Raw genomic sequence first — 18,334 nt, 5'->3', positions numbered from 1 at the left:
AATAGATAGACAGGCATTAGATGGGTTAATGTCAGTCCCGTCACCACCACGCCACCTCAGCCCGGATCCAGCCTCACCAGTCCGGCGGAGACTTTTTCCTCCCTCCCCTCCTCCCCTCTTTCTCTCCCATTGAAAAATAAAAAATAAGCGGGACGACCGGGCTTTCTCTCTTACTTACGTTTTAAGAGTCTTGGAAATAATTTCCACCGCTCATCTCATCGCATCATGGCCAGAGTCGTTTTTTTTTTTTTTTTTTTTTTTTTTTTTTTGGAGGGGTGGTTGATGCGGTGGAGAGGATATCACTTGAGAGAGAGGGGAAACAAACAAGACGCAGGCGCATCCAAGCTTCGCCAACAACAGCTCAGGTCGACATGGACTGAAATATTTGTCTCTTTAAAAAGGCAAAAAGAGGAAGGAAAAACTCCAGGGACTGATCCGAGGTCTCCCAAAAGAGGAAAAATGGAAACGCGGTGGATCCAGAAGCTGTTTCAGACAGTCTCAACTGATAGACAGACGCATCGAGTGGCTTTTCCTGCTACATTTTTACTCCTCCCCTCTCCACAAGCGTCACCCCTGACAGAGGAGCCTACCTGTCAATCTTTTTAATTGTCTTGTTTTCCCCCCTCTCTCTTTCTCTCTCTCCCTCTCCATTTGCTCTAAAACATCCAGAACCTCCGACAAAGGGAAGGAATCATTTCGGAACTTAACGGCAGATCAGCTGAAACCAAACTTAAACGCACATGTATGGCAAACCTCAAGTACTACTCAACAATAAGGCTGTTGCAACTTAGATGTCACCCTTAGCTGATAAAAGCTGGGTACTGGCACAGCAGAAGCCACAGGTTCGACTCCCACCGGGCTTCAATGGTCCAATACGGTGTAGTAACAGTGTTACACGATTTTTGTGAACAGCATCGATGCTTCCAGAAAATGACAGTCAGATGACAATAGATGATAACACCGCCACATGAAACGTGCATGAACGCAACGCGAACAGCACACTTTGACAACCCGCCGATGCAAGCTTTGGTTACAGGTGTAACATGTGGGCGCAAACATATGTTTCGGCTACAGACCCCTCCGAAAAAAAAAAAAAAAAAAAAAAAAAAAAAAAAAAGGAAAAGAGAAACGCTGGTTAAATGAGAGCGCCTTTACGCAACACGTTCTGCGATTATATTTGGCATTTTTTTGCATGTTTGAGGGGATTCATCGGGGTTGGCGTGGTTTTTCGTGGGAGGAAAGCGGTTGAGGATACGTTGGGAGACGAGGATTGATTTGTTTCACCTTACTAGGAAGTGAGTGTTGTGTCCGGGAAGGGGAGGGACTCCGACGACAAGTCTGGGGCGCTGCTGCGCTACTTACAAGGCTGCACCAGTGCAACGTTTTTAATCCCGAATACTTGCTTCCTTTTTTCCTTTTCTCTTTTTGCATAAGTAACCGAGAGTCCCGCTACAAAGCATCGCGGCTTTTATTTTTGTTCAACAGCGCGTTTTGGCCGGCCTGGCCTGCACGCTGTGCATGTGCAGAGGGGAAAAGCCTACAGCGCAGGCTAACGGCAGTCGGGCTCATTACTGCCTCGAACGTGTGTCAAGTTGTCCATGAACTTTGTCACATTTCGGAGCCATGTCCAGCCTGCTGCTGGTGAGAAACGGCAGGAGAGCGATATCGGTAATCGGCGGGGGGCGCAGAGGCACCGACGCACTTTCAGGAGTTCATCCGACTGCGCGGCGCTTCATCATAGACATGTCCTACTCAGCGCACTTCATGGATTTTAAAGGATCCTCCATACCGAGCAGCATGAGAAAGCTGGTCGTAAACAAGCTCAGTCCTAATTTCAGAGAGGCCGTGTCTATGCAAACGGTTGCGATTCCGACACCCGGGGACGCGGACTTGCTCGTCAGGAATCGGTAAGTTGTTGTTTTTGAAAGGTGGCCAGAAACAGACACTGCTGCTCTCTCTCTCTCTCTCTCCCTCTCTCTCTCTGCGCGTTCGCTATAGGTGGCCCGACGCGTGTTACGCGTTCTATTTGTGGATCATTATTTGATGTCGATCCATCACAGTAATGTTGAGAAGTTGCATAAAGGGCTCCGCTTACCTCGATTCACCCATGTCCAGCACCTGCGATCATCATCATCATCACAAGATGGCAAAATACGTGAGGAATAAGCGCTGTACTGTAATTCCAAGTTCCGCCCTCTCTGCATTTGTCTATCAATCCATCTCGGCATCTCTCTCTCTCTCTCTCTCTCTCTCTCTCTCTCTCTCTCTCTCTCTCTCTGTCCTCCTGTCTCTCTACGTCACCAAACTGCAAACAGAAAGTCATGGAGGGGGGGCTCAGACTGGCATCAAGAGATGGAGATGATGGAGAAGGAGATGCGGTGTTACATGGCGCGGGAATTGCAGTATCATTGCTCTCATTCGCAGCAGCAGAAGCCAGCAGTGTGTTCACCTGAAGTCAGTCTCCATGCCTCTGTGAGCCTGACACAGACTCAGTGATTGGTGTACACATTGATAAATACTGTTAAACTACACGAGCGGGAAAGGCGTAAATGGATGCGTTTTTTGAAAACATTAAGATTTCTGCTTCTGTTTCTGATTCAGCCGGAGGTAACATCTTACCCTAATTTTGATTTACTACTACATCACTGAGTGTGTGTATGCCTGATCTGATTCTAAAAGTGAAATTAGCATTACACAAATGCACCTCAGGGTTTATGGTGGTGTTTACTGCCAATAAAATATGTAGTGTCCATCAGATTGAGTGGAAACATACTACATTAGCATCTCACTGCAAGACAGTGTTCAGCTGCTTGTGAACTAAGACCTTTGACCTTCGGCTGTGTTAGTGAAGCAGGGATCAGCGAAGACGTTTGAACTAACAGAGAAACCATAATGTTTCTGTTTGTGGCATTGGGGTGCAGGTTGAGAACCTCGCGTCCTGTATTGCACAGCATCGGCGCAACCTTAATGAAATACGAAAAAAGATTAAATAAGTGAGAAATTGATAATTGAAAAGCTCAGGACTGCCATGAAAGAGGCGGATTGATTCAGAGGGAAGAAATGAAACTTAGTTTTTGGATTTTAAATGTTACTGATGACATTGTTGGAGCAGATCTCTTCAACATACAGCAGCTCCCCAAGTCTCTGTGCACCCTCACGTCTCACCCGTGTGCACACGTTTCAGTAAAACTGAAATGTATTCACATAAATGATAGAAATGATGATGCTTTTTGAACTGGACCATCATGCTTGGTTCCAAATTATACATTCTCTTTTCTTTCTTTATTTATTTTTTGATAAGAATGCACTATACAATACACACTTTGAATACACTCTGGAATCTTGCTGTTTTGCTGTAAAGCAACTATACAGACCTACATTTCATTTAGCATTTTTCAAAGTCGCAGGTGTCATCTCACATATCAGCGACACCCGTCATGTTATCGTATTAAAATGCTTGTTTGGGTTTTAAGTTTGCTGAACGTCATGTGGTGAGATGATTGTTAGATTCACAAGTTTCTCAGAGGTTTTTGTTTGAACAGACCATGAATTCGCTGTCACACATCCGCTTATTTTAATTTGTCGAAACTCTAGTGGCCCAGTATTTTTAGTTATGTACAAAACTGATTCTATAGATGTGAAGTCGTCAAATCAAGGTGTTCTGTTGTATCACTGTGACCCAGCTATAAACCACAGAAGCATTATCTACGAGCTCAAAGTACACGTGTGACATGCACAGTAATGAGGCGCAGCATGCGTGCCGCTCTAAAAGACTGTAAATGATTTATTTATACATTCCTTTCTCACATATTTGTTTCCAACATGTTACCAAAGTAAGATGAAAACAGCCGTCTTCGTGTTGAGGCAAGAAGCAACTATCTAAGATTTTAAAAGTGCAGTTTGTTGTGGGTGTCTCTGAAGACAATGAATCATGACATCATGCTATGTGTTTTGTGATACAAACCTTCCCCTGTCAGGGCTGGACTGTTCTCTTCCAGAGAAAAAGGAATCATTGCCAAAACAAAGCAGAGTGTTTGTGCCCCGTGCAGACATGTCTAGAGAGGGAAGCTGAAGCCTTGACCTTCAGACAGGAATTCAGGAAACGCAAGCTCACATTAATGACCACCTAAACGCTCCTCTCCATGATCGTGCATGTGATGTGTGCATTTTGTCCGCAATTTCATTTTACTGTCTCACCTTTAATCCACAATTTGTTTTTATGTTTGTGTTTCAGTTATGTGGGAATCAACGCCTCTGATATTAATTACTCAGCAGGCCGTTACGACCCCTCGGTGAAGCCCCCCTTTGATGCTGGTTTCGAGGGTATCGGTGAGGTTGTTGGCCTCGGCCTTAGCGCCAGCTCCCGTTACACCGTTGGGGACACTGTGGCCTACTTCGGCAGCGGTGCGTTTGCTGAGTACACCGTAGTGCCAGCCAAGGAGAGCGTGCCCGTCCCCACAGTGAAGCCAGAGATCCTCACCCTGCTGGTCAGCGGTGCCACGGCCTACATCGCCCTGAAACGTCTGGGCGACCTGGCCAAAGGTGAGACGGTACTGGTCACGGCGGCTGCAGGGGGAACAGGACAGTTTGCAGTGCAGTTTGCCAAACAGGCCGGTTGTCACGTGATTGGAACATGTTCATCCAACGAGAAAGCCGGCTTCCTCAAATCAATCGGCTGCGACAGGCCGATCAACTACACCACAGAAGACCTGGCGAAGACGCTGAGGAAAGAGTATCCCCAAGGCATAGACGTGGTGTATGAGTCAGTTGGAGGCAGCGTCTTAGAGCTCGCGGTCAACAGTTTGGCCAACAAGGGCCGGCTGATCGTGATTGGCTTCATCTCAGGGTACCAGACCGCATCAGGGATCCCGCCCTTCAGAGGGGGGACGCTACCGGTCAAGCTGCTCCAGAAGTCGGCCAGCATGCGGGGTTTCTTCCTGCCCCACTTCCTCAGTGACTACAGGGAGGCTCTGGGTAGCATGATGCAGATGTTTGCCAAAGGGAAGCTAGTGTGTGAGGTGGACGGTGGGGATTTGGCACAGGAGGGGAGGTTCATAGGCCTGGAGTCAATCTTCCGGGCTGTGGACTACATGTATGCTGGGAAAAACCTGGGCAAGGTGGTGGTGGATGTGGCCCCACCCTCTGCTAATAATAGTAAGCTGTGATTTACTGATTATTAATGCACTAAACATCATACTTGAAATCAAATGATTAATAAGCTAAAAATGGAAAATTGTATTATGTTCTTTATATTTGTAATATGATTGATATATACGCAAGTAAAGCTACACAATGCTTTCATGAATAAACAACTTGATTTTCTGCTGTCATGGTTTTGGAAACTAAAAAACAATACAAAAGGTTTTTTTATTCACTCATTTGCAAGACTGAATTTAGTGTGAAAAAAATCTGAAAATCAGCTAAAACATTGACGATAATATTGCACAAATATTCTGACTGAAAATTAGAAACTGCAGCCTCTCAGAACATATTTTTTCCAGTGTTGCTTAATCTTGTGAGCCCACCTTCTGCTACAAGCCCACCTCTGAAATTACTCCAGACCTGCTGCCATAACGTTGCTTGCTTTTAGCACTCTCACGCACTTTATCTACCATAAATGTTTTATGATAGACTTCATTGTTTTTCTAATAGGGGCTTACATTGGTATGCGCTTGTCAAAAGTGAATGCTGTTCCAGGTGTGCTTGGTATTTCATTGCCTGTTTGTGGCTGACAGAAACGGCATTCACACAATCATTCTTTTCATACACATGCCCAGAAGCTGCACATAATAAAAAGAATTAGTCCAGCTAACCAGGAGTTGGACTAGAAGATGCCATTACTTTTCCCCATGCAAGTAAAAAAAACACCTATAGTTTATGTACTGCTAAATGTCCTCTGACATTTTTTTTTTCCCATTTCTGTTTTTTTTGTATTTAGTTTTGGTAACAAGAAACAAAGCAGCACATCATACGTGTGCTAGGATGTTTTGTTTAATGGCACATCATTTCTGCATAAAACACAATGATTAGACTTAGAAGATAAGTGATTATTACAACTTTAAAAGCCTCAAAAGGTGGAAAGTTTCCAAGGATTGAACATTTTAGTAACCCCATTTAAAAAAAAAAAAGAAGAAGAAGCTGAAATGAGATGTACTGTATGTTAATGTACTGTATGTTCTCTAAAACAAACAACTGTTCCTACCTGGCAGGGAGGGCTGTAGTGTTCATGCACTGTGAACATGTTATTTCCTCATCCAGGTGGCCACTCAAAATATAACCCAGTGTGAAATACGTTACAGGTGTGACCCCAGCATGCAAAGCTGCTACCTTCACCAGACGGTGCAGGAAATCAGAAACACACCAGGCCAAGGCTGCTCTGAATCTGTAGTGTTGGAAGTCAGAACAAATATGATGGTCTTTGGCATAGACAGTGGTCTCTGTCAGGTTTAGTTACAGTCATTACCGAACTCCTATAATATCTTTTACATACACAGTGTGTATTCTTATGAAACAGTTGTGTTGAGTATTAACTACAAACAATGAAAATATAAAATGGAAACTTTAAAATGAAAACTGAAATTGAAGCGAACACAAACTAACACAAAAAAATGTGGTGCGTTTCTCTGACCAGCAGAACAAACAGCACTCGTTAAATTATTGCAATCACCTCTGCAACATCACTCTTTGGTCAGGCGTTATGATGCAAAAGCAAGCTCTTACATGCCAGCCACGCTTAAGGAGAGAGACATGATGATGCACGTGGATGTTCAGATGAATTTAGCATGCTTGAGTACCGCGTGCATCCATGTTGCACGGCGAGGACGAGGCCAGGTTTAGCATCTCTTCAATTACCAGGAGAGGCCTCGTCTCGGCGTCCTCCAGGGCCTACCTGTACCTCCGCTGATTAGTGAGCAGTCACAGCCCCAATTAGAGAACACAGGAACCTGGAGAGACAACACTCTTTATTTAATTGGATTGTGTTGCAGTCGGAGGCTGCTAACTGGCAACGTATTGAAGCAACCTGGAACGGTGGAGCGTAAACAAGACATTAAAGATAGAGAAGGTCTTCAGAAGCCTTGACAGACTTGTGTGTGATGGTAAAACTTCGGAAACATTTCTTCATTTGAGGAATTATGCTAAGATGTTCTCATTTTAGTCAGGGGTTACTGTAGTGCTTCTCCTCAGAAAAGGTCATTAATACACCAGTTCAATTTAGACATTTGTGTATATAGAAGTAAGTAAGTAAGTTAACCTTTTAACCTCGTGTGAATGTGCATTCTTTGAATGCAGAGCATAGAGTATATAAAGTACTATCAAATACATTACACAGAATAGGAAAATAGTGAATGGGCTGGATTCATTCGGGTACAATCTTTAATGCCTCGTCAGTGGTTTTTTTTATATTTAAAGCAACTTTATACTTACTAACAAATCAGTGCTCTTCAGAAAGGCCACAGAATTGATGGTTTTCTGAGATTTGCTGATTTTAGTGGTGTTGTCCCTGAAAGTGAGACGGTGTAACTTTTGAAAGAAGACGTAACACATTCTTTTTCTTCCTAAAACACACTCAGGGTTTTAATTGTCACAGCCTCACTTGGTCTGGTATGACCCGTGCTTATGGTCACTAATGTTGGCTGAACCTAAACATGGGTATTGCTGTATAACTGACATTATTTTGTTCGTCTGTTAGTGGTACTGCTGCAGTTACCATTAGGCAGTATTGTCACGTGTGGCCACAGTGCAAAGGTTAAATACTCTAACGTTAAAATGAAAATCTTTTCCTTTTTTCACCCTTATATTATTGTTTAAAAAAAAAAAAAAAGAGTCATCATTCCTGAAATCAAACTTCTTGAAATCACCTTTTGTAGCTTTACAAACCATTTCAATTTTCAGACGACAGCACAGACGTGGTTTTCATTGTTGCTCTTCAACACATTTTAGGGTAGTGAAATTCTGAAATGGTCTCTTTTTTCCCCACTTAACCATCTTTTTCCACAGTTTCCCCTCACTGGAACATGTGGCACATAACAAAGACATCACCCTCATAGTGTGGGATGGTAGTCTACCTCCAGGCGCCTAAGGGACACTGGCTGGCTGCTTGGTGCTGCCAGGATCCAGACAGTCCAGTTTCTTTCTCTGCAAGTCAGTCAGACCCCCTCAACTCCCCAACTCCCCGAGCCCCCGTCACTCCTACCTCCGCCTAATTACCAAACCTAAAACCCCACTCGACTAATTAGCCACAGCAGACCCAGGAACTGTGAGTAAAGGTAAAGAGATGGCTTCATTCAGGAGTGTATGTGTGTGTCTGTGTGTGTGCGTGTTAAAGAGAGGGAGAGTGAAAGAAAGAGACAAGAAGAAAGGGAAATGGAATATTCAAGCCTCCTTTAGCAAGCACATCTCTACAGCCAATTAAAGTCATTTATTAAACTCTTTGCGAAACCTGAGTTGTGCGTGACAGAATGATAGGGGAATGTGTTTGTTTGTGGCTGTGCATGTGTTTCTGGATATGTAGATGTAGCGTAGGGGCTGCATGCACACACACACACACCCTCCTCATACACACATACACAAGTCCACATGTGTCTCAGTCTGGCTGGCAATCTGTCAGCTTTTCTGTCTATCAGCAGCGCGAGAGCGCAGTGGGACATAAATTACAATATGCAGCTGAACCACTTGTGTAAGTCTCAATGAAGGGGAGGAATAACTTTCTTAATCAAGTTCCCCTGATTAATTGTAATAAAGGTGTCATCCGTAAATGTGTCCTCCTGATTGAGTAATTCGGGGCCGGAGACAGTAAGCACATCCCTGGTGATTGGGGGTTGGACAGAGTGGGGGGGTGGAGGTATGTGGAGGACATACTGAGACACAAATAGCTCCTGGGCACACTGGCAGCCTTCGCACAACTGACAGTTATGAAATACAATTATCAGTGTGATCTGCTTAAGAATTCATCAGCGGCTTCAGCGGCCAGTAAAGACGTTCACAGAGTCGGAAAGAGACGGGGAGCCAAGGAGGGAGGGTGACACCGGAGGAGAGAAGGCCTCACTGATTAAATGAGATTTTTATTTTGTCCAGCAGATTGTTCACATTATGTTACACTATTGTGAGAAGATGATCTTTTCTGTTGTTTTCCTCTGTTAGAAGCACTTTTGGCAAATCCACTGAATGCATCTTTATGATATATTGCAGTGACTCAGTAAGAATTGATTTGGTGATTTGCGGGTGAACGACATCTTGAAGTGAAGGTTAAAAGCGGCTAAATTTGGTTGAAAAATGAAAGGTTTTTAGACATCTAGGTCAGCCGCTCCCAACCTTTTTGACTTGGGGCCTTTTAAAATGAAGCAATGTCTTCTCGTGACCCCTTGACACAGGCTGCATACATCCGCGCCATCCACCGATGTTTCCTTTTGAGACACCTTCATTTGAATAATCCTTACAGGTCTGAGGAAATGAAATGATCCATTAAATACATTAAATGGCAAACAGTGGAGAAATGTCAGAAAAAGAAACATTATTTGACTGTTATCATACAAGAATCTGCTTCAGAAGATTGTGAGATGTGGTTCTGGAAAATGGTAAGTGGACCTTGAGTTTGAGTTTTGTCAAAAAGGTTTTTTTTAACGTGGATTATGTTTAATTTTTCATTTTTCCAGTAATCTCACGACCCCTCAGATTTTTCTGGCGACCCTGTGGAGGGGGTCTCAAGTCCTAAGAATTGGTCTTAGCTGCATATTACAGTTGTTCAAAAAGTCACTTCTATCAGAATATTTCAACTACAAAAAAAGACATTTTAATGCTGTTATATGTAACCGAGACGTCTGTGACTAAATAACCAAATTCAACCTGGTTATGACCTACACATCTTCACACCTCTTGTCCTGCAAATCACTGAATCAGTGCTTACAGGAGGAAACGTCCAGGCATGTAGATCAAACCATTGTAACCCAGCCAATATTTGACAGACGATAATTTGCAGGTAGATGTGACCAAGTTCAAGAGCAACCCACTTGAGCATTTGAAAAACGTGATTTTAACAGCATGATAAAAAAAAAAAATCATATTAGAACAGCTTATATTTACCACTTTCCACACGCTATGATAAAACTTTATTCTAGCCCAGCACACTGCAAACATATTGAATAAAACATCAAAACAAGCAGTAACATTTCTATTTGTCAGATAAAATCACACTCAGCAACATTCATCATCTCTTTCTACCTACATTAACCCTTTAGGGCACCTTCTGTGGCCTCTGGAGGGGAGCGAGGGTCCCTCACTGTGTCTGTTAAGATGTAGATATATATTCAGGTGAAAGGCAAGGGCACTATTCACAACCTCAGGATTAATGACAACATCATCGCCATCGCCATGCTGACCAGCCCCATATTTCCATTGGCTGGATAAAGAGGAGAGGGAAGACGGCGGTGGGAGGGATGGGAGGGGTATGAACATCCTGTCGGCAGGATGACGGACAGGTCCTCAGTCCAGCTCCCCCAGGTCCCCCCTGTCCTCATTCTTTACTGGCCTGAGCTGGCTGGCGAGGCAGCGTCTCTGCGGCCAAGGACACAGGGGTGTCAGCAATGCGTCTGGGTAACATCGTTCATCAGGCCACATCGGTAATGGGTAGCTCTCTGTGACAGTGGTCATCAGGACACAAAAGCAAAAGGGCCCATAAACATCACATGACAGATGGCTGGGAGGACAGCTTCAGACAGGGAGGGAGGGATGGAGAGCGAGAGATAAAGTGAGATAGAGAGAGAGGGAGAAGGACAGAGGTGGAAGAGAGATCTCAGGCTGGATTGTTAAGTCTTATGAAAAGTCTCAAGCGCTGGATGGTTTATGAATGCCCATGTTCAATGTCAGCTGTGAAGGGAGAAACTGGAAATCGCAGGGGAAATAGTTTGTAACTGATGTCCAACAGAAAGACCAAACACGAGTGTAGTCTCCGATGTGCAAAATGCAACATACTTTGTCCTATTACTGCAGACAAAATATGTATAGCTCTTGTGCTCCACAAAATGAAATAATATTCAACAATACGTTTAGCTGAAAGCATGAAGAAGAGCATTTTATTTCTCCCACTCAATTCAGTGAAATTACATTTGTGTCATTCTCCCACTTCCTCCACTTCGTTTGGCTCCATGTCAGTGACGGCTTTGGCCAATTAGTGGGGTGAAAACATTTAACCTCCAGCATGGTGCAAACGGTTAAACAGAAGGACTGATATGAAAGAGGTGTTTGCTTAAAAGCCGCACATAGAGAGAAGAAAGTTGTGCTTGAAAAGGGAAGGATAAGAGATTGTTGAGGAGACATCTTCAGAGATTGAAGCCTGCAGCGCCGATATGTCAGAAGATTTCATCAAAAGGATGTTTGGCACAACTCTGACTTTGAAGAGTTTGACAGATAAGCATGGCGTGTTGGAAGAGTTGGCCCGAGGAGGATGATGTTTTGAAATAAATTACGGTCTAGGCAGTCTGAGGTGGGGTGAAAGTTAAGGAATAATTACGGAGGTGATAGCAATGACAGAATGTGAGAAACAGGTTGCGTGAAAATGAGGCGAGGTGAGGGTGTCGATGACTGTCACAGAAGTGACTGCAGGACCGGCTGTAGATCCCTGTAGAGGGAAGACAATTGTTGTGTTAGCAACACCTTTGTCACCTAAGGATGTATACTTCATCTTCACGTGTTTACAGGGAAATCAAGTCCCAAATGTGAGGTATCATCTTCAAAACACGGGGAAACGTAGCTCCCTGTCCTCCAAAGTGACGCCGCAGGCCCTGCTGCGTCTTTCTTTGTTTTCGGGAAACAGGCTTGCCCATCCATTAATCGTCATCCATCCATCCTGTGCACCTGTATATAAAAGGGAAATTAGAATATCCATCACTCGAGCACAACGTCAGCTTGATTGATGGCTTAGTCACAGGATCCCCTCCGTTTCCTACCCAAGTCTGTGTTTCAGGAGTGAGAAGTGAACATTATCTAGCACCATGATCAGATTTAGTCTGCACATTTCCATCCAGGAGAGCATTCTGAGTGGATGATACACAATCCCTACGAGGAGGCAGCCAGCAGAAGGTTTATGGAAATCTAATATCATAAGGCTTTTTGGTTTGTTCGACTTGTTATTCATGGAGTGGGCCGGTGACACTTTTGATGTAACAGTATAAGACAATGTAACGAGGCAGAATCTCATTTTGTTGAAGTGTTTCTGTCAAACTATGGTCTGAAGGATGATTGGGAAAATCTGTGCAAACAGGTTTTGAGTGGGGTGTGCTAAGACTAAAATACCAACTGTTCTCAGAGAAAAGCCTTTGGTAAATAACAGGAAATGTCCTCCGAGAAGACGATATGAATGCCAGAGAGCGCAGGATGCACGTTTGCCTTTTAAGTTAAGCAGAGAGTATTTAAACAAAGGGCATAAATAGAGTCAGTGCAAACAGGCCATGAGAATGAAATGTATCTGAAAGACCAATGTTGGGCTTTTATTAATAAAACTAAATCTTTGCATTTATTGTATTATAATTGAGCGAAAGTGCTCCATCACCTCTGCCAATCCAAAAATATTGGTGTTTAAAAACCCATATCGGTCAAGTTTATGTCTCTCCTTCTCTGTCTATCTCTCTCCCTATGAGTGTGTGTGTGTGTGTGTGTGTGTGTGTGTGTGTGTGTGTGTGTGCTTTGACGAGGTGGAGACAGGAGCCCTAACGCTGCAGGATGGAGAAAGGTGAACAGGAAACAGAAGGTGCCCATGGAGGAGGTATATGACATCTGTCAGGATCCAGGGTGGGTGGAGGATTCAACGCCCCCCCCTCGCCGGCCGAGGGTCACCCATCGCACCGCAGTCGCTGAAGTTGTCACGACACCATGACACTTCCTTGGCAATGGTGGCCACAAGCCGGACAGACTCGGACGTTCAAGACACACACACATATTTTTGAGTAAATTTGTCTGAGGGGAGTGGGGGGCATTTTGTATGTGCTGTTTGTTCTTTCTCTGTGCAGAAATGTCAGCGTCCTGCTCATTGTTGTTAGTTTTTTTTTTTTCCTTCCCCTCTCTTCAGGGTCCTGGATGGAGGAAGGTCAGCTGACACGGCAAGGTCGACAAACAAACAAACAAACAGAAGGAATTAAATAGAGAAAAACAGAGCAGATGAAACGTGGCGGTGTGTTTTTATCGCTGTGAGGCTGATGGCATGTAGCAGCCATTACTCTCCGTTGTGTCCTCTGCCCCCCATTGGCTGCAACAACACCGCCTGGCAGGGCTGCCAGTGTCACGTCATCTCATGCTTCTGCTTAACTACACGCACGACAAAAGGCCGCTTCACACCAGGATGGGGTTTCTGCTCTTACTCCTCAGGTAGCTGTGTTTCCTCAAAGGTCGTCCACACTTGATTTGATAAAAATCATTTTTGCTAAGCCTGAGTTCAAATTAGATATTGTTGTTTGTATCATCTTTATGGGGGGAAAAAGTCAACGAAAAGTCCTCACGAAAAATATTCACAAGCCTGGCTCCAGACCTCTGACTCATTGCTGCATCGCTGACATTTTTTTTTTAACATGAAGTGGCAGTTCAGTCTGATTGTCATTCTGCAGGAGCATCCTCAATGTTATCTTTAAACTGATGATGTCTGGTGACTGAATATAAACCAGATAATGATACATCGTCTGCTGCAGGTCATTACCTGTTTTTGTCTACAGAAATTTTGTTTTGGTGGTTTTATTGGGAATCATTTTTGATACATGGATATTAATAATCATGGAGAAAAGAAGCTCTGCACACTTCCGATGCCTAATGCAAGTAATTATAAAGCCAAGTTAGTCATAGACCATCATCAGGTCAAAAACTTTGTGCTTTATTATTTTTCATTTAAATATTTCCACTGGACCTAAACAATCCTTATTTTATTCATATTTTATTGAGTTGCAGTCTCAGTCAAGACTCAGACATGTAAAAAATATGTCAGCGTTGATGCTGAATGAATCGATGACCCCCACCGTGCAACAGCATAAGAATAATAAAGCTGTTTCAATATTTAGACTTCATCCTAAATAGCCAGCCGAGCCCCGTTTGTCATGACTTTGAATACTTTTGGCTCAGGCTGCTGCAGGTGAAGCCTGGGCCTCACCCCCACAGATCTGTATGCAGAGTGTGCCTTTAAAAAAGCATGTTTCTTTTGTTTATTCTTTGCGTTGTCTTTTCCTTTCTGTGAGTTTTGACATTGGAGATGACAGGTGTCTGTGGGGTGGAGGAGGAGGAGGAGGAGGAGATGCTGGTAAGAAAACAATCTTTGACTGCCTGTAGGTGAAGGCAGACTCCTCTAGGCAAGGCGGCCTTCAGCGTTTAGCTGGGGGCGCAGTATCAAAATCACAGCCACTGCTGTACCCCTAAGGCGCTAATCTCAACCAGTTACCGTCAAGTGCTGCTTCTTCTTTATATAATCCTTCATTCCCCCCCTTCCCTCTGCTCTCTCCATCTCTGCCATTCCTCCACTGATCCAGACCCAATCCACAGAGGTGAGAGGATAAATGACAGTTTGAGAAGGTGCAGGGGAAGCCAGGCATCTTGAATCCAGCATTGTTTCTTTGCTTACCGGGGTTAAAAACGAATCCAAACTGTAGTGCTTTCACAAAAACCAGTTTACTGGAATTGTAACATCATAATTAGCAGGGCTTCTGTGCTCATCTGTACCAAACTAGGCATCTCTCCAGATGCTGAGGAGACCTCTGCCATCTTTCAGTCGGCTAGATGGAAAAGGGCTGTTGTTTGATCATTGGATGACTGCTAATTTAATAAGTGTTAACTATGGAGCAGCCGAGCAAGGGAAAAAGGGAAAAATGAGGGAAAATGTAGGAGTAAAAAGCATTAAGATTAACTGATGACATGTTCAACTGTGCGCATAATATGAGGCTTAGTTAAGTACGCACATGCTGTTTGTCAATTATTTAAAACCCCAGGAAATTAAGTCCAGGTAATCTCATACGGTGTAAATAACATTCTTTTTCATGGCAGCTTAATTGAATTCATTTGAAGCTATTTAGAAATAACAGAATTAGATTTGCTTTCACATGCTACCAAAGACTGTCAAGAGGTGTTCTTTGTAAAGGTGAGAAGAAGAGAAATTAAACTTGGTTAATTCAAACAGATTTGAATCAGATATGGGAATGACTGAAAACACAGTGCTCTTATTCCTACACTTTGCACAAGGTCGGCGCTCACATCGGTAATTCAGATGTGATATAGACTTAAGCTCATTCAGCTGAATGCTTTAAATGCAAAAATGTCAAGGTCACACATGAAAGACTTTGACATAAATTGATGATATCAAGTTATGCAAATAGAAAAGTTGAAATCAAGACACAAACATATTTCTGAGATCATCTCAAAACAGTTTTCAACACTGCTGTAATCTTTAGATTGGTGAAATAAAGATAAAAAAAAAAAATATGTGCTTCATCTCTATGATTGCTGCTTACTCTACTGTTGCATTCACTGGAGGTCTCACTATGTTAAAGCAACCAAGTTTAACCTAAGCATGAGTAAATGTGCAGCCATTGTAGACTGAAGCCAAGATGTTTGACAGTGAGTTGTAAAGACCAGGCCAACCATACAGACACAGAGACAGTGGCCTCAGGCATTCCTGAATTGGCCTCACTAGTGGGATGGCATGACTTGATGCTATTTAGACACACACACACAGACAAACACACCCACAAAGAGCCTTGATGCAGACTCCAGGTGAGGGCCGGTATATGTCTGTCTTGTCTTGTGAGTGAGCGGGCCGGAGACAGAGGTGGGGGAGACAGATTGGAGGGACGGAGGGGAAGAGGGGAAATGGAGGGATTAGATGAAACCTTTCAGTGCGTGTCATCATCCCTGACATTCTGTAGGGCTTGACCTTAACAGAGCAGCATCGTGTCAGAGACAGGGTCTCATCACTGCCAGGGAACACACACATACACGTACACACACACACACACGCACACAAACACACCCACGCACACACCCACACGGACAGCCCATCAGAGATCCCTACAGCCCTGACATCAACACCCAACATACATTCTCACATACGCGAACACCCACCCACGCTGGGGAAATTTACACTTAAGTGGCTAAAATTCATATATCAACCAGCTAACTGTCATCTGCCTCTGACGTTGTGTACATGATGCAGTTTGCGTGATTACAAAGTTACTGGTTAGCAGATGATTAGCTGAGAAGAAGTTTTGCTCATGTGCCGCCTTGTCAAAGCCTCACACAGTAATAATATTCATTAATACTGTAAGGAATGTGATTTACTTTCACAGCTGTTGTTCGGTTCATTTGGTTCCTGACCAAGGAAAAAAAAAAATGCATTGTTAAGTGCCTGTTAGTTCTGGTCCAACAGGATTTTTAACAAATGAGGTAGGAGGAATAAACATGAGGTCATTCAGACAGATAGACAACTCATTCGTTGGACAGTTTGGTGACTCTGGTCATTCTGCATCGTCACCACAACACACAGCCATGAGAAATCAAATTCCAGTGACTTGTGTATATATTTATGTTCTCTGTTGTCACAAAGAGTTTGCTAAAAAAGTAACTAATTATGTTAATACTATAGACTACAACTCGACCTCAGATAGAAACAGCATGTAAAGGCTATTTATTGCAGTTCTGCAAAGGCGGAGGACATGGAACAGATTTAAAAACAATGGTCAAAACTGAAGAATTAGAGGACCAGATATCCTGACTTTTTGCCTCCAGGATGGGTCAAGCCTCAACAATTTCCATAACTTAACACATTAGACACTCTCTACCTCAAGAATGCCCTTCTGTGTAACTCCACACCTCCATCCTGTAATACAGGCTCTGTGAAAACTTTGAAGTCATTACACAGTAGTTTTCACAGAATTAGCTGTACTTTTCAAGTATTCTTAAAGGGTAAGCTTAAGCATCGCTTTCATGTCTCATCATCATTTAGACTGATCTCAGCTACTGCAGGGTTCAGTTACCAGTTATATTCATCCAGACATACAACAGTGCTGCAGTACTTTAAGGGACACGGAACTGAGGAAGACTGATGAGTCCATATCTGAGACAGTGTTCAGGGGGTCATGCGTCCTCAGGGTTCAGGACCTGTGCTTGACACAATCATGGAATAAAAAATATTTTTGCAATCATTAAACACAGCTTTAAAGCAAGACCGTGTGAACATTAAGAGAATAAAACAATCCCTCTCTCTTACAAAAGCTTTAAAAGTAAATTTTAATATGCATTATGTGTTATGCTCATGCAAAAAACTTCTGCCTTACACCTTCTCTGCTATAGTTTTACCTGATCTGGGATGACCAACAGCCTAACTTATGGTAGCTAATGTTAGCAAACCTTCTGTGAACATTGCTACCCCCAGTTGCGCTACTGTTATAATTAGCATTTTGGCTAAATGCAAATAAATAAATAAATAACATGCGGTCGTATTTTTTTTAGCATGTTGCATTGTTCCATAACTGTTCCTCCAAGTAGGTTATTAAGACCCATATGTGCATTTACCGTTAGGTGCAGCTCTAGTGGTCCTAGCAATTGTAACTTTGATGCATAACGTCTATATCAGCCCCTAAAATATGTATCCGTCAAGTCCTCACATATACAGAATCCATGCACCAAGACGAAGGCTAACAAATTCTACTGCTTCTGCACTTCCTCACTTGACAGAAATTTACTTAAAGCCAGCCTGTAAAACATGAAGGGTATCACAAGCCCCATCTTTCTATCCCGCTCACCTATAAAGACAGTGTCGTAATGATGCCTCGTGCAGGAATTAGACTTTATGTTCTACACCTTCTCTTTGGGCGGCCTCCATATTCTGAGGACAGATTTAGATTTGGCCATAGGGCTGCTATTATAAAAATATGGTTGACCTTTGAGGACCAGGGATGGTTTAGAGCAGGATTGTTCCTCCCCAGTGCTGTTTAGACAGCCTGCTCCTTTCAGTCTTATTAACATATGCCAGTCTCCCTAAATGTTCTCAGTCACTTTATTAAAAAATTTAAGTACAACAGTATAATTTTTATTATGCTCATAAAGGAAGCGCTAGCTCACATTAATTTTTTCATGAACAGTGAACTTTTGGAGAGAACTGCAATGGGTTACATAATTAATTTCTGCTTTCTGTTAGCCCATCACCATATATTCTAAAGTCTTGCTCTTTTGGTTTTGTTTTAACTTTGTTTTCTATCTATCTATCTATCTATCTATCTATCTATCTATCTATCTATCTATCTAAACCACTCAACCATTCTGCTGTCAGTGTATCTGAAGGCATTTCCACAGCCGCACATGTTTTCTTTATTTC

The 18,334-nt window shown here is 43.1% G+C and overlaps 2 protein-coding genes across 3 annotated transcripts in view; one reads left to right on the top strand and one right to left on the bottom strand.

Moving 5' to 3' along the window:
• LOC143324820 (teashirt homolog 1-like) overlaps positions 1-2,233 on the bottom strand; it is a 36,468-nt gene extending 34,235 nt beyond the window's left edge. Inside the window, exon 1 of one of the 2 annotated variants that reach the window (XM_076737571.1) lies at positions 2,096-2,233. The gene's annotated coding sequence lies outside the window, so the exon portion shown is untranslated. Of the gene's footprint in view, positions 1-178; positions 1,078-2,095 lie in introns of those variants that run through there. The other variant, XM_076737570.1, reaches the window with a different exon arrangement.
• On the top strand, positions 1,077-7,170 carry LOC143324823 (prostaglandin reductase 3-like). Its single transcript, XM_076737577.1, has 2 exons — positions 1,077-1,907; positions 4,235-7,170. Exons 1-2 carry the CDS (start codon positions 1,624-1,626, stop codon positions 5,163-5,165), a joined length of 1,215 nt encoding a protein of 404 aa, XP_076593692.1. The 5' UTR covers positions 1,077-1,623; the 3' UTR covers positions 5,166-7,170.
• Positions 7,171-18,334: the final 11,164 nt, after the last annotated feature.

Source organism: Chaetodon auriga, chromosome 8, assembly GCF_051107435.1.
Source record: "Chaetodon auriga isolate fChaAug3 chromosome 8, fChaAug3.hap1, whole genome shotgun sequence".
NCBI classification, from domain to species: Eukaryota; Metazoa; Chordata; class Actinopteri; order Chaetodontiformes; family Chaetodontidae; genus Chaetodon; species Chaetodon auriga.
Note: the sequence above shows the minus strand (reverse complement) of the source record. Positions and strands in the feature narration are given on the sequence as shown.